This window comes from Centropristis striata, chromosome 18, assembly GCF_030273125.1.
Source record: "Centropristis striata isolate RG_2023a ecotype Rhode Island chromosome 18, C.striata_1.0, whole genome shotgun sequence".
Lineage (NCBI taxonomy): Eukaryota > Metazoa > Chordata > Actinopteri > Perciformes > Serranidae > Centropristis > Centropristis striata.
In genome coordinates, this window is record NC_081534.1 from 23335934 (window position 1) to 23349273 (window position 13340).

At 38.8% G+C, this 13340-nt stretch overlaps 1 protein-coding gene across 1 annotated transcript in view; it reads left to right on the plus strand.

Moving 5' to 3' along the window:
* Positions 1 to 13340, plus strand: part of rngtt (RNA guanylyltransferase and 5'-phosphatase) — a 128189-nt gene that overhangs the window by 59922 nt on the left and 54927 nt on the right. The window contains exon 11 of the mRNA XM_059356476.1: positions 431 to 595. Within this exon, the coding sequence (XP_059212459.1) occupies positions 431 to 595 (165 nt within the window). The remainder of the gene's footprint in view (positions 1 to 430; positions 596 to 13340) is intronic.

A 13340-nucleotide genomic window follows, 5' to 3' on the forward strand; every position in this document is an offset into this window, starting at 1 on the left:
CCAACACAGGATTCCAACAAAAACCTGCACAAAGTATTCATTAGAGAAAGTGTAGAGGATGTCCATTTGTCCACTATTCAATATGTCTGTCTTGTTCTGACAAAAAAATGTTTGGCCCTTGATAAAAAGTTAGGTCAGTCTTGCCATGTCAGTGAATTGGCAGCTCATTTATTTGCAATTTTGTTTTTGTTTTTTCAAAAGAGATTCATTTTAGTAGTTATGTGAAATGTATACTAGTCAATGGAGAAATTGTATAATTGGGTTTAAGTCTAGAATCCATTATTGTAGTTAAGTGTTGCATTCATATTCATTCAACGTGTTTTCTGTGTAGCAAAAAGTATGCATCACTTTTTAATACATGTTTATTTTAATCAGTTGATTCTGTGGTTATATTAAGACATAACTGAGTTTGTTTTTTTCTGTGTTTCAGGGACAGCCTGTTGGCCAGTGTGATTTCAATATCCGGCTGTTATGCATAGAGAAGGAAATAATTTCTCCCCGGATGGAAAAGATGAAGACCGGACAGATTGACAAGACCAAGGAGCCCTTCAGTGTCCGAAATAAACCTTTCTTTGACATTCATGCATCACGCAAGGTAATGTGAACAAAGGCCCTTTCCAACCAGTTTTTCATTCCCATTTCTTTCTCAGATGTGACCAAGTCAAAACACATCCATGCTTTCCCCACAAACATATAGAAATCCAGATGAATTAAACTGAAATGAAAGAAATTAAATTTGTGAGCCTGTATAGTTCCAGTTACACCTCTGGAAGTTGTTTTCCAGGGCAGCAGTTCTTTGTAGGGTCTTCCATGGAAAAATTGGTCCCAGTTGAGGAACTAAAGCGACAGCGATTGAAAGACATGTATGCACTCGGGTCTTGTGGGAAGCAGTCTCTCCCAGAATAGGGAAACAGGCCTCCTCTGGGAGTCGGGTCTGAGCAAGAGAACTGAAAGACAAGTACCTGGTAGCTGGGCTTGCTGGGCCCATTGGGACCAATCAGCCCCAACACGTGTGTGTGTGTGTGCTTGCTCCCATGTGCCACATGAGGTTTCAGGTAAAGGCAGCCAACCTGGAGACTCCAAAAACTGACTCTCAAGAGCTATGGTCCATGAGGCTGGCTCCTGCCATATGTTAGATCCAGGATGAGGAATGAGGGGATCGGCTTGTTGCTCTTGCAAAGACACTGGAGAGACCGCTGGAGTTTCTCCTTCTATTCTTTCTGTGTATTGTGAACTTATAATCATGTCCCTTCAGATGTCTTCTGGGGATGTACAACATGAGTACTGTTGTCATCCATTCCATATGTAGCTGGAGGGAGAGCTTATTCTTGATGGACTTTGAGCTCTACCAACATTTTACTAGCCCAACACAGGACAAACTTCTTCTTTTTTTTTATATAACCAAACTACTATTAAGGAGGGCCAGTTAAACATGTTTTTCAAACTGGTTTGATATGAAGCCAAACACCAGACAGGATCAGTAGACCAAATTTTACCACTAGGTGTCATTCTTCTGGACGTTTTTTTAAAAATAAGCAAAATTGGGTCTCCAGATGTCCTAGGGCGGTTGTTAATATACAGTACTGTGCAAAGTCTTTTGCAGGTGTGGAAAAATGCCTCAAATACTCAAAAATTGATTTGATTTAGATTTTTCTTCTGTTCACTCACTTTGCATTTTTGTTAATTGATAAAAATAGATTATTAACATTTCTATTTTTGAAAGCATTCTTATTTTACAGCATTTTCCCCACCTGCCTAAGACATTTGCACAGTACTGTACCTTCACTGCCCACCCAAGTAAAGTCTATTTTTGGAAAAGCACTAACGATCTGACGCTGTTGGCACAGGTTGCTGATGTAGGCAACGTTTTAATTTGCCAAAACGTGTCATAATGACATTTTGCCAGTTGAGTCAGTTTTAAATGGAATCAAACAGGTTTAAGCTCATACACTGAACAGGACCGGAAAAAATAGAAATTAACCCAACTCTGGCTACCTTCAATGGTAATTTTTTATTCACTCGACCCATATTTTAAAAATAGCATTCTCCAAAACGGCGCCCTAGACTGCGCTGTACAATTGATGAAGTGCAGATGTTCATTTGTTATGAAAGGATTCAGCAAGTTTCATTTTGAAGACCACGTTGGAGCAGTTTCACATGATGATGCTCGGGCGATCAGCTGATGATGCGCAGAGGAAAAAGAAAAAGGGAAAAGGACCCGGTGTCAAAAGTGAGTGGAGATGTGTGGAGCCATAACATGCATGTCTTGTTCTTGGCCCCAAAAGTCACTGCTTTATAACTAATACCTCTCGCCCAGAAGCTATGATGGTGTTGTTTGCTGTCCTGGGTATCATTGATTGGTCAAACACATGCCTCGGGCATCGGCCATGATTGCCAATGATTTCTTCTTCCCTCGTCTTTGTGTCTGTCTGTGTGAATACACAGTGAGGTATAAGTAGGTTCATGTGAAAAGATGGCAGTGGAATAAAACATTACAATACACTGCTGATGAAAGTCATTATTGTATCGGAAAGGACATCATTTCGTAGATTTTAGTTGGACGTTGCCTAGCACCCAGCATTGCTGTAAATTGCTTGATAATGGCAATGACAAGTATAAAATACATTTTTTGTGATAAATTCAGCTACTTTCTCTGGACTCTTTTGGAGGAGATCATATTTTTTGCATATTCTTTGTAGTTGTCAGTTAATAAATAAATGATCACGGCTCAGGTCGTAGTACTGTGCTGCTCACAGGCGGAGGACAGCACGGCTTTTATCCTTTTGAATAGCTGTTAAGCCTTCCTCAAAGGCATGCACTTGTGCCCTAATATCAGGTCTGTGGGAGGTCGGAGCACGGTTAATTTGATGTTTTGCGCGGGCCAAGATCAGTCGGAAATCTTGGCAGAGCACATTCACGGATGATCAAAGTGTACGAAGGGGGTGAAGTTATAAACATTTCTTTTGTCATTTGTCTTTCTCTGCCAACACTGACTTCCTGCTGTTGTTGTACTTTGTAAAATTCTTGGTATGAATAGTTGGGTTACCTCTGGTCTAACCCTGTGCAGCCTACTCCTCTAAGAACCTTTATGAGGGATTGCCCCCCACCCTATGAGGGGCATGTTGATGAAGATACTCCAGGAATTAAGTCATTGGAACTATGTCTGGTTTCTGACTGCTCTATTGTGTTGCGCAGCGACCATCTGCTCCCCATACAGTCATATCTCTGTTGTATGGGACATTAAAGAGGGAAACTGGAATCTGGCTCATTAATTCATCGCAGCACAACCCTCCACTTCATGGCATATCGACCAGAAATTCCTTCCAGGGATATTTCAGTCTCAGACTGGAGTTGTATGTTGGCTATTGTCTGTTGCTAGGCTGCTGTTTTTCATCTCAGACACTTACACATTCATGCCGCCATTTCCCACCAATTGGAACCATTTATTCTTTTGCTTCCTCCACTTGTCCAATTATCTGACAAAGACTCCTTTTTGTATTACAGAAATTGTACATTGGGACAACCAGATAATACATTTTGGAAATTCCCTTTTGTGTTGGTTGACTGGACTTGGCAGGCAAAAAATATGTTTTGAGTAGAAAATAATTCAGAATTTTATGGTACTTTACACACAGTGGCTGGTGCCTTTTCTTCAGGTAATTGCATTTTGCTTGTTTAGTTTTGTTCCTAAATGTGCAACAATGCATGCTTTATCTTAAAGAGATTCTCATTTATGTGGATTTGTTAGTTTTCATCTGATTTGAACAATACTGTCACTTGCAGTACATGCTCCTGCTAATGACTCATGATTCTCCATGTCCACTATTTGATTAAACTATTGATTTTAAGGTCACAATTCCATTCAAATTTCAATTAAAGCTTGTTTTTCAGCACTAAATGCTATGCATTGCTAGCCTAGAAAGTTTTGATTTTTTTTAGGTTTTATGACCAGCCAACTGTCCTTTTTAAAATGTCACATTCTTCTTTAAAAAGATTGGCTATAAGAGTGAAATATTGGTTATAGTTTTCTGGAATGCACCACACTAAAATCATATGGTCAAGTTTTCAATTTTTCCCCACCCATTTTTACTGTATGGTGCAGAAAATTATGGGAGATATAAAAGACTTAAATAAAAATAAAAAGTAAAATGGAATACATTTTATATATATATATTTTTTTTTTTACTGATTAGTGTTGTGATTGGATGTTACCCTTACATAATTACACAGAATAAAAATTGGGTTATGTAGGTTTTGTAGGCTTTGTCGTAAGTAACTTAATGAATTGTTCTTCATTGTAACAGGGATTTTCTATGCCACTTTACATCAAATCATAACATAGAAAACAAAAGGAGTTATTCAGCAGGGAGCAGTATAGACTTGCCAACACTAATGCAAAGCTCTGACATAATTTTTCATGAAGAGGAAGACGGGAGCTTCTTCTTTTTTGAGATGGACATACATCATCAATGCCAAAATTAGAAACGTTCAACTGTCCGCTCACTGCTTGGGGACAAAACCCTGGGTGGTGTTTATCATCGCTGTAACAAGCTAATGGCTGCCATGACGGACAGCCTTTCACAATAAAAGTCTCCTGTGGGCCATCTGGCTGGAGGGACACTATTGACTGTACATTTAGATCCATTTGTTATTGACTCTAAGCCGTTAAAGTGGTTGAAGTTAACAAGTTGCCTCTTTAAATAAACAAATTATATTTCGCCGTAGGTCTTTGTTTTAATACCATAAAAAATGTAAGATCCCCGTCATTCAGCTCAATACATCACAGGCTGTATAAATTAGCCGGTTGTGTTTTTGCCCGCGGTGTACAAAAATCAATTTTGAGTCCAGACTTTAAACTATAAAATAAAAGTGAAAAGGTTTGAATCATTCTTGACATTTTGAAGGTACTAGTCCCGCACATATAGCTCTACATCTCTAATTCTAATGCTGCACACGTTTCGTTTTTTATGAGCAAGCCCTTAAGCAAATAAGCCTTTGTATCAATATATGAACAATGTAGGACACTTGTACAATTTGATATGAGGTCTGGCTCACAGAGGCTGCACATTGAATATACACAATATTATATGCAGCAAGCATTCACAGTACATGAAGATGAAATTGTCTTCTGGTGATAGACACTGGTAAATCGACCAAATAATGTATTTGGCAGAAATCTGTCTAATCCTTTTGAAGGAATTAGAAATCTAGTCAGGACCTGGATTTCAGGTCATTTCTTTGCTCCTTGGAGGCAACAGAATTGGCAATTTCAGTAGAAAGAATTAGTAGAAAGTAGGTAGAAATTCATATTGCTCAAGGGATTATAGCAATGACGGTTGCAGTTTGGGGGCTACAGAAAACTGATGATTTTATTTGAAATTTACATAGAGAGTGGGCTTAAACAAGGGGGAAAAAATCCAACTCAAGCTTGTTTTTAATGTTTCATGCATGCAAACCGAGACCAAAAAACCAAGACACAACACACGCGGGTCTAGTTTTCCGGTTCTGCCTTCGTCTTGTGAATGCAGCAGTTGCACAGACATATTGTGCATGAAGAGAAGGAAGGAGTTAAAGAAAGAAGTTACTGTTCAATAAAACATCTGTAACCCTGAAATCAAACAGCAAGTCTCCGTCCACGTTGTCTACAGAGTTTACTTGTGCCGTCTTTGTTACTGCTGACTTTCCACCATCAGCTGCAGCAGACGCAGCGAGTAACGCTGCCCACTCTGTAACTACAGACGTAACACCACAATGCTTCCAAGTGAAATGTTCCTCTGGGATTCATGTCTGTTTGCTCTGGTCTGGTCGGTCTGTTCATTCTACAGAGAGGGAAGAATGTGCAAGTATTGTCTTGTTCATGGACAATTTGACAGTCTTTTTTATTTTATTTATTTTTTTATCTTTGACTTTGTGAACCATTTGTGTTCAATTTGTAGGTTTATAAATGGACGGATAGTTGTCAGCAATGTGTAGACTGGTCCTCTTTATTTAGTTAATTATTATAAAGATACCAGAGTGTTCTTTTGTTCTTTTTACCCCATTTTTTCAGAATCACCTGCCACAAAAAAACAAAACAAATTGTGGTTTTAAATAGAACCATGTATTTGGAAAATAGTCATGCCTCTAATGTATGCACTTATTTCTTGTACATTTAAAGCTGCAATGATCAATAATCTATGAGTTAATTGACAGAAAATGGCAAAGCAACGGTTCAGAAAATTGACAGTTGTGAACCAATCTTTCTCTCAAATGTGAACATTTTCTGGGTTCATCATTTGACGTTTTCTCTTGCAAACCGAATGTTATCAGATTTTACATGTTGGTTTTACAAAACACAACATGTGAAGATGCCACAGTGGCCCAAATTCTGACATTTTATAGACTAAATAAGTAATTGATTCATGGAGAAATTAATCAAGGTTTTGATCGATAATAATCACTTCATTCAGTTGTTAGTTGATGCTCTAGTTGCTGTTTTTAGCATCATGCACAATGCAGGGTGAGCCTTTATTATAATATATTTGGGTTGATCATCAGCAAGCAGTCAAGCTTCTTTTACATAGTGTTGTCTAGATTCTGAATATGTTCTATGTTGTAATATCCACAAAGAATGGTAACATTTGTCCAATTAAAGCAGGCAACATTTTATATTGAAGTAGATACTTTTTTATGAAACCTCTCAGCGGGGTGTACCCTGTTTAAATAAGCCTAACATTTGCAGAGCATACACAGTAATTAAATGTGACTCAGATTTAATAAAGTTACAGTTTGATAACATTAAATTCACAAAAGGAAATTAGATGGTGTTAATTTGCCTTTGCTCCTTGCCGGAATATCCAATATTCTTTGCTCATTTATCACATCTCTGAATCAATTAGTCCTCAGCTGAATAAAGTTTTTTTTAATGAAACTGGTATCTCCAGTTGACCCCCCGGCCCTCAGCCACCTCCTCCCAGGAGTCCAGATAGAAGAGAAATACTTCAGAACGAGTTTCTGAGAGAGGAGATCTCATCTTGAAATACCTTTTTGAACTGAGATTGAATTTGGATAGAGACCTGAGAAGTAGTTATCAGGATACTTTTGTGAAGATTGCAGTGTTGGAACTGGAATCTAATCACAGCGGGTGGGATTAAGGTTTAGAGTTTGTACTGAATACAAACTAGCCAAAGAAAATTGACTTTCTTGAGAATGTAAATTGTTGGCTGGAGTAGATTTTATGATATCCCAATTGTGGATGTGGCTATTTTCTTTGATGAGCTGTTGTGTTTCTTGTACTCAGAACTACTTTGCTGCTGCAGTTTCATAAAAAAAAAAAAAAATTAACATTTAAAGTGGGACCCCAAGTAGTCAAACAAATAACCTCCATGTTGTATTGACTGCTGTCTATGGACATCATTCATCCCTCTCTCAGGTTAATGATGGCAAGATGCTCCACAGAATAAATGACATGTTATATTTCCCTTGTTTTTAGCTCAACCTTTTGTTCTTTTTAAAGGTTATTTTTCACAATTTCTTGCCTTTGTTTGTCCTCTTATGTGGTGTGTCAGCTTTTCTTCATTAAATGATTGACTGTATTAAAGGAGTGTTTATTTCTTAAATAGTCGTCACAACACATTAATGCTGTGTTTCCATGGTACTGAGTATTTTATATTTTAATTTTACAGGCTGCCATTTTCTTTCAAAACTGTGTAGGGTGAATAAAACTATTTTAGCCACTATTGATGATTACTTCTCCATTTAGACATGACCAGTGCAGGATGTCACTTGTCGTGCTAGTGACGGTTCAATCTGACCAATCAGTGGTGTGCATTGTTTTAAGTCCACCCTCTGGTATCAGCTCAGCTCGCTTGAAAACTCAACTGAGTTGGTGCTAAAAACCAGTACTATCCACAACTGCTAATCAAGGCTTGACCGATATGGGATTTTTGAGAAATTACTACAGTTTCAGCAAACTACAGGTGCACCTCAATACATTAGAATATCACGGAAAAGTCCATTTCCTGTAGTTCAAGTCAAATAGCCCCAACCAAGCATTGAGTGCATATAGATCAGGGATGGGCAACTTAAATGCTGGAGGGGGCAACTACAACACACTGAATTTTAGGTCTTCTTTAAATGTAAGCCATAATCATTATAATTAGAAGAAATTAAATAAATTAAGACATGAAATGTTTCATTCTGTGTGTAATGGATCTATATAATGTGTTATTTCCACTTTTTGAATTGAATTACTGACAAACTTTTCTATGATATTTTAATTTATTGAGATGCACCTGTAAATAGCATGTTAGTATGAAATTTCGGACACCATGTGGTTGTGATCATAGCTGGTCAGCAGGAGCCTGGCAAGTTGATGTTACTATCCTGACTCAACTCTTAGTAATATCTAACCATTGTGCAATATTAATCACAAAAGTAAGATGTGCTTTCATGATGGAAAATAGACACAGAAGCATGCATTTGCATAAATTTAGCAGAGCTGTTAGAGAGGCTACTGTAGAGGTCTGCATCTAAACTTCACAATTTAACTTCTGTATAAACAAGAATTCTAAAAAACAAACCAATACACATTTAACTACATTAACATCCTATCTCTGCAAAGCCAGGTGTGCTCCCACCGTGTTTAACATTCTAGATAAGATGTAACGTAAATAGCTGCAGTTTTAAAGGTTACTGCAAATGGAATTCAGGGTCAAAGTGTTAACATTTTAAATGCAAATCTCAGAGCATGCACTGCAGTTTATCTCTAATCACTCTTGTTAAAGCAAACAGTTGTTTGCGTAGAAGGCCGAAGTGATGATCCTAGACCGTCTATTGAGCCACTGCAGCCAGCCGCATAATTACAATGACAAGACTCTTCCGAACTCACCTCCCTCTCTGGTGGGCTTAGTCTTATTAACATACCTTGATTCTGTGTAAATGTTCTTTTGTGCTCCTGCTCTTGTCATTTCACCCAGACCTCAGACTCTTGCTTTCTGCAGGTTCTCAGTGGCCCGGCCAGGTATAAAAGTAATTTGTTAGCTGAGACTTGTCAGTCTGCAGGTTTCCCTGCTGCTCACTGACCTCACACCTCATGTCAGCTGTAGAGTCTGCAGCTGTTGGAGATGGAAAAGCGAGACCCTGGGTCGTACAACGTCTTTGTCTCCTTTATGTGTGTGCTTTTTCAAAATGACAGCAAAAAAGGACAGAAAGAGAGAATGACAGAGCTAAAAATCTGCCTTATTGACCCGTAAACCTACAGCTATTTATTTGTTCTAATTAACAACGAAGACGTGGGAATGCTTTGGCAACCGTGTTTCCTACTCAGTTTATGAAATGCACTGCAATAAAGCTTTCTTATGGCTGCACCTCTGGCCTCGGTAACACCCATCCTCCATGCTTAGGTTGAAGAACAAGCCACACTTTATCACCTGGATCTTCTTTCTCTTTCTGCTGCTGCTTCACCCACTCACCGAGCATGTTGACGGTTGTATAAGGACTCATGCTGCTTGGACACACAACATGGACTGGATGACTAATGTTTGTGTACCTCCGTTGCTTTGAAATTTTTTTGTTTTCTTCAAAGCCTCCAAGACATTACGCAACATATGATGATGCACGGTACATCCATACAGTAAAGGTCTGGTACGCTGGAGGGAGCGCGGGTGAATGTGAGGCGGCATCGAGTGCAGCAGCTCATTTTATTTGTTCTGCTCGGCTGCTCTCATTGTGCCTCCCAGGCTCAGAGCTGGTGTACTCGAGGAAAGGAACACGCAGCCGCTGGGTCGGGTCAACAGGTGTGTTTTTTTCAGATGTTCTTCAGACTTTTGTGTTTATTGTGCGTTTGGCCAGCGACTACTACAACACCTTCAGTCGGTTTTCTGCCTTTTCTGTTGTGATGTCATGACATCCTGTCAAAAATAAGTCATTCAAAGATAAAAAAACACAGCTGCTGCCATGAAAATACACTATACTTTTTTCAAGATATTTCTAACAATCTTGCAAATTTTGATTTAGATAGATAGGTAGGTAGGTGAGTAGGTGGGTGGGTGGGTGTATAGGAACTTTATTATGAATGTATGTAAAGTCATTGCCTATTGCTGAATGGGGCAACACAATGGTGCTTTGCATTTCCTAATTTAATACGATATATACTATATAATAGTTTTATTAGTTTTCTCTTTGTGGAAACATTCCCAGGAAAAATCATCACAAGCTCCAAAAATGGAGACTAGAGCTGCAATAAAAAGTCAACTAATTGTTTAGTTGATAACTGATTCATTGTTCAAGTAATTTTTAGTGCAAAAATGGCATAAAATGCTGTTGTCAGCCTCTCAAATATGTAGATGTCCTGCTTTTCTGTGTTTCTCATAATGTTAAGCTGAATATCTTTGGCTTTTGAACTTAAAAGAATGAGACATTTAAACTATTTTAACACATTTTTTACCCCAAGCGATTAATTGAGAAAATAATTGTCAGACTAACTGATCATGAAATAATCTTTAGGAGCTAATCCAACAGACTTGTGTGTGTGCCTACTGTATTCTCTCTCTGCTGGCATTGTGAGTAAAAGGTTACTCTGGCTGAACAAACAAGGAGTGTCTTTTACTCTTTTATACTCTAACTTGACCACAATTCAGAGAGAAATATGTTTTTTCACGCCAAGACAGTGTCTGACAGACCTAGAATTTATGTACTATGTACTATGTACTGTAGACACAAATTAATTATGCTTTCATCATACATTTTTGTATGTAAAATACATGAAACTACCCAACAGTATGTAGAATAGTTCAAATAAGCTCCTTCTCAATCAGTAATAACAGTAAAATGAGAATAATCGATAATATAACAGTGAACACACAGATTTCTGAGTACTTTCACTTTTGATAATCAAAGGATCTCTAAGGATCTGAATTCTCCTTCCAACATTAATAGTTTTCCATTTTACAAAAGAGGATAAAAATGTTTTCTGACTCATCTGAGCTTAAAGCTTAGAGTGGTCATTTCATGGGGCATTGGTTGGCTGACTTGAATCTGAGAGCTGACATTACCAAGAGACTTCTGTGGTGACCTACAGTCTGGAAAACACCATGCTGTGTATCCTAGGAATAAGATTTTCATGCTTCTTCTATAAGCTCCAACATATCGACTAACAACTATTTAAGCCGTCTGTCCCTTGAGAATGTAACATTTAATGGCAGTGAAGCAGATGTTACACAACCTGGGACCAACCGTGTACTTTATTACACCAGGAGATATCCCTTCGATTTTCCAGCTGCATGAATTAAAATATTTATACAGGGAAACCTTACAACAGCAGCATTACTCTTGCTTTTCTGAATCAATTTTATATTTTTATTTATTTTAGTGTTATGGTTTAGAAACCTAGAAACTCTCTGAATCAAATTTTGAAATGGTCTAGTAGGCTTATTGATGAGTCACAGCTTGACCCGGGGTCCCTGTACACCAGACAGTTACGGTGGATAACTGGCTGAATTTTAAAGGACGACTCCCACCTTTTGAGTAATGAATTTCAGCTTCTTTCTTCTGGACAGAGATTTATGAAGAACAAAGCGGTGTAGCAACAGCTTGGTTTCAGCAGCCGTGACTCAAAAGAACAAGTTCTAGCAACCTTGCACACAAGCTATTCATAGTTTTCATGTGATGTCATGGCCCTATGGGACCGCCCACCCGGAGGGCAAAAAAAAGCTGCCTTCCACTGCCCGCCAACGATGGCTCAGCCTTTAGCACACTGATAGCCAGAATGCCAGATAGTTGTTGTTCAATTGGATGCACTAACCGAAGAAAAGACAACTCAGTGTTGTCTCCACAGAATCCAATGTCAGAACAAAAACCCAGAGAGAAGAGGTTACGGATTTTTGCAACAAGACATGCCAGTTGCACTAGCTCACTATAACTTATCGTTTTGATGAAGAATAATTTCTTGACCTTTCACAAAAAGAGTGCCCAAGACTTGCAGTTTGTTTGATGGGATGTTCCTGGTGATGAAGTTCCCGAATTGACCCTAACCCTGAATCTTAACCTCAATTTAATGGTTCAAAATATATAACCAAACTGATTTTCAGTGCTGCTGAACTGAATATCTTTGCAGTGGCCGCTGCACTTCAGTGACTGTAAGAAAAGAAACCCGGTTTCGTAAATGTCATGATTTTGTGATATTGTGATACAAGACATTTAAAGACGTGTCCTTGGACTTTAAGAGACTGGAATGGACATATTTCACTGCTTTCTGACATTTTATGCACCAAACGATTCATTTAGAAAGTAATCGTCAGACAGAATGTATAATGAAAATAATAGTCAGGAACTAACTTAACAGACTTGTTATTCAACTTCAACTGTAATAGTTGATTGTTGCAGCATAAATGGGACCTTTGTATTAGATGTTTTGATATTGTGGTACAATACAGTGTGACATTCAATGACAGCTGTAGCTCAGTAAGTATCTACAGCTTGATTGGTTAGCTCCATCTCCCCACTGTTACAAGGGAAGCAAATTCTTTGTTCACCTTCAAAGACCAAAGTCAAGCGTTTTTCTCTGTTTGACATCCAGCCAACACTGGTGCTCTTTAGCTCAGGGCAGAGTCTCTTCTTCTACTTCTATCTTAGACGGCACACATACCTCAGCATGCTGTTGGAACCCAATGAAGGCCTGCCTCCTGGTTGTTGCCTCTTCACACTGCCTCTCTGTCTGCTGTCTGTAAGATTGTGACTGAATGTGTCTGAGTGTGTGGGCTGTGCTCGGCACTGCTGTGTGTTTGTGGTTGTCAATTTATCTTCTCTCTCCCAGAGGCGGGCCAGTGAGGTGTCTAACTGGCGGCGGCGTAGCTTCGGCACAAAGTCCCACCTCTGCAACATGAATCATTTGTTTTGCTTTATCCATTTTATTGTCCTTTCACTATTCTGTCCCACCAACTTTTGCACCCTGCCCGTCCTGATGGGCATCAGAGTTTTTTTGTTGCTTGCATTGGCCCGTTGCAAGCTGTGATTGAGGACACTATGCTGCTGTGCCTTTATCCACTGGTCTTTGCTCCTTGAAACATCATGTTGGAGACATCAGCTTTTGCTGTAGACTTGGGATGCACATTTTTTACTCTTTGCTAATATTCTACAGACCAGAAAATGAACTGGTTAATGGAGAAAACTATTTGTAGATTAATCTAATGAACATAATAATTAGGCCTATAGTTGCAGCTGTATTTCCTATACACTCACCAGCCAAGCCAGCAAGATGTACCTAATAAAGTGATGTGGTCCTCGTCTGCCCATCTGCTTCAAGGTTGGACGTGTTGTGCTTTCAGAGATGCTTTTCTGCATACCTGGATATTTCCTCTTTT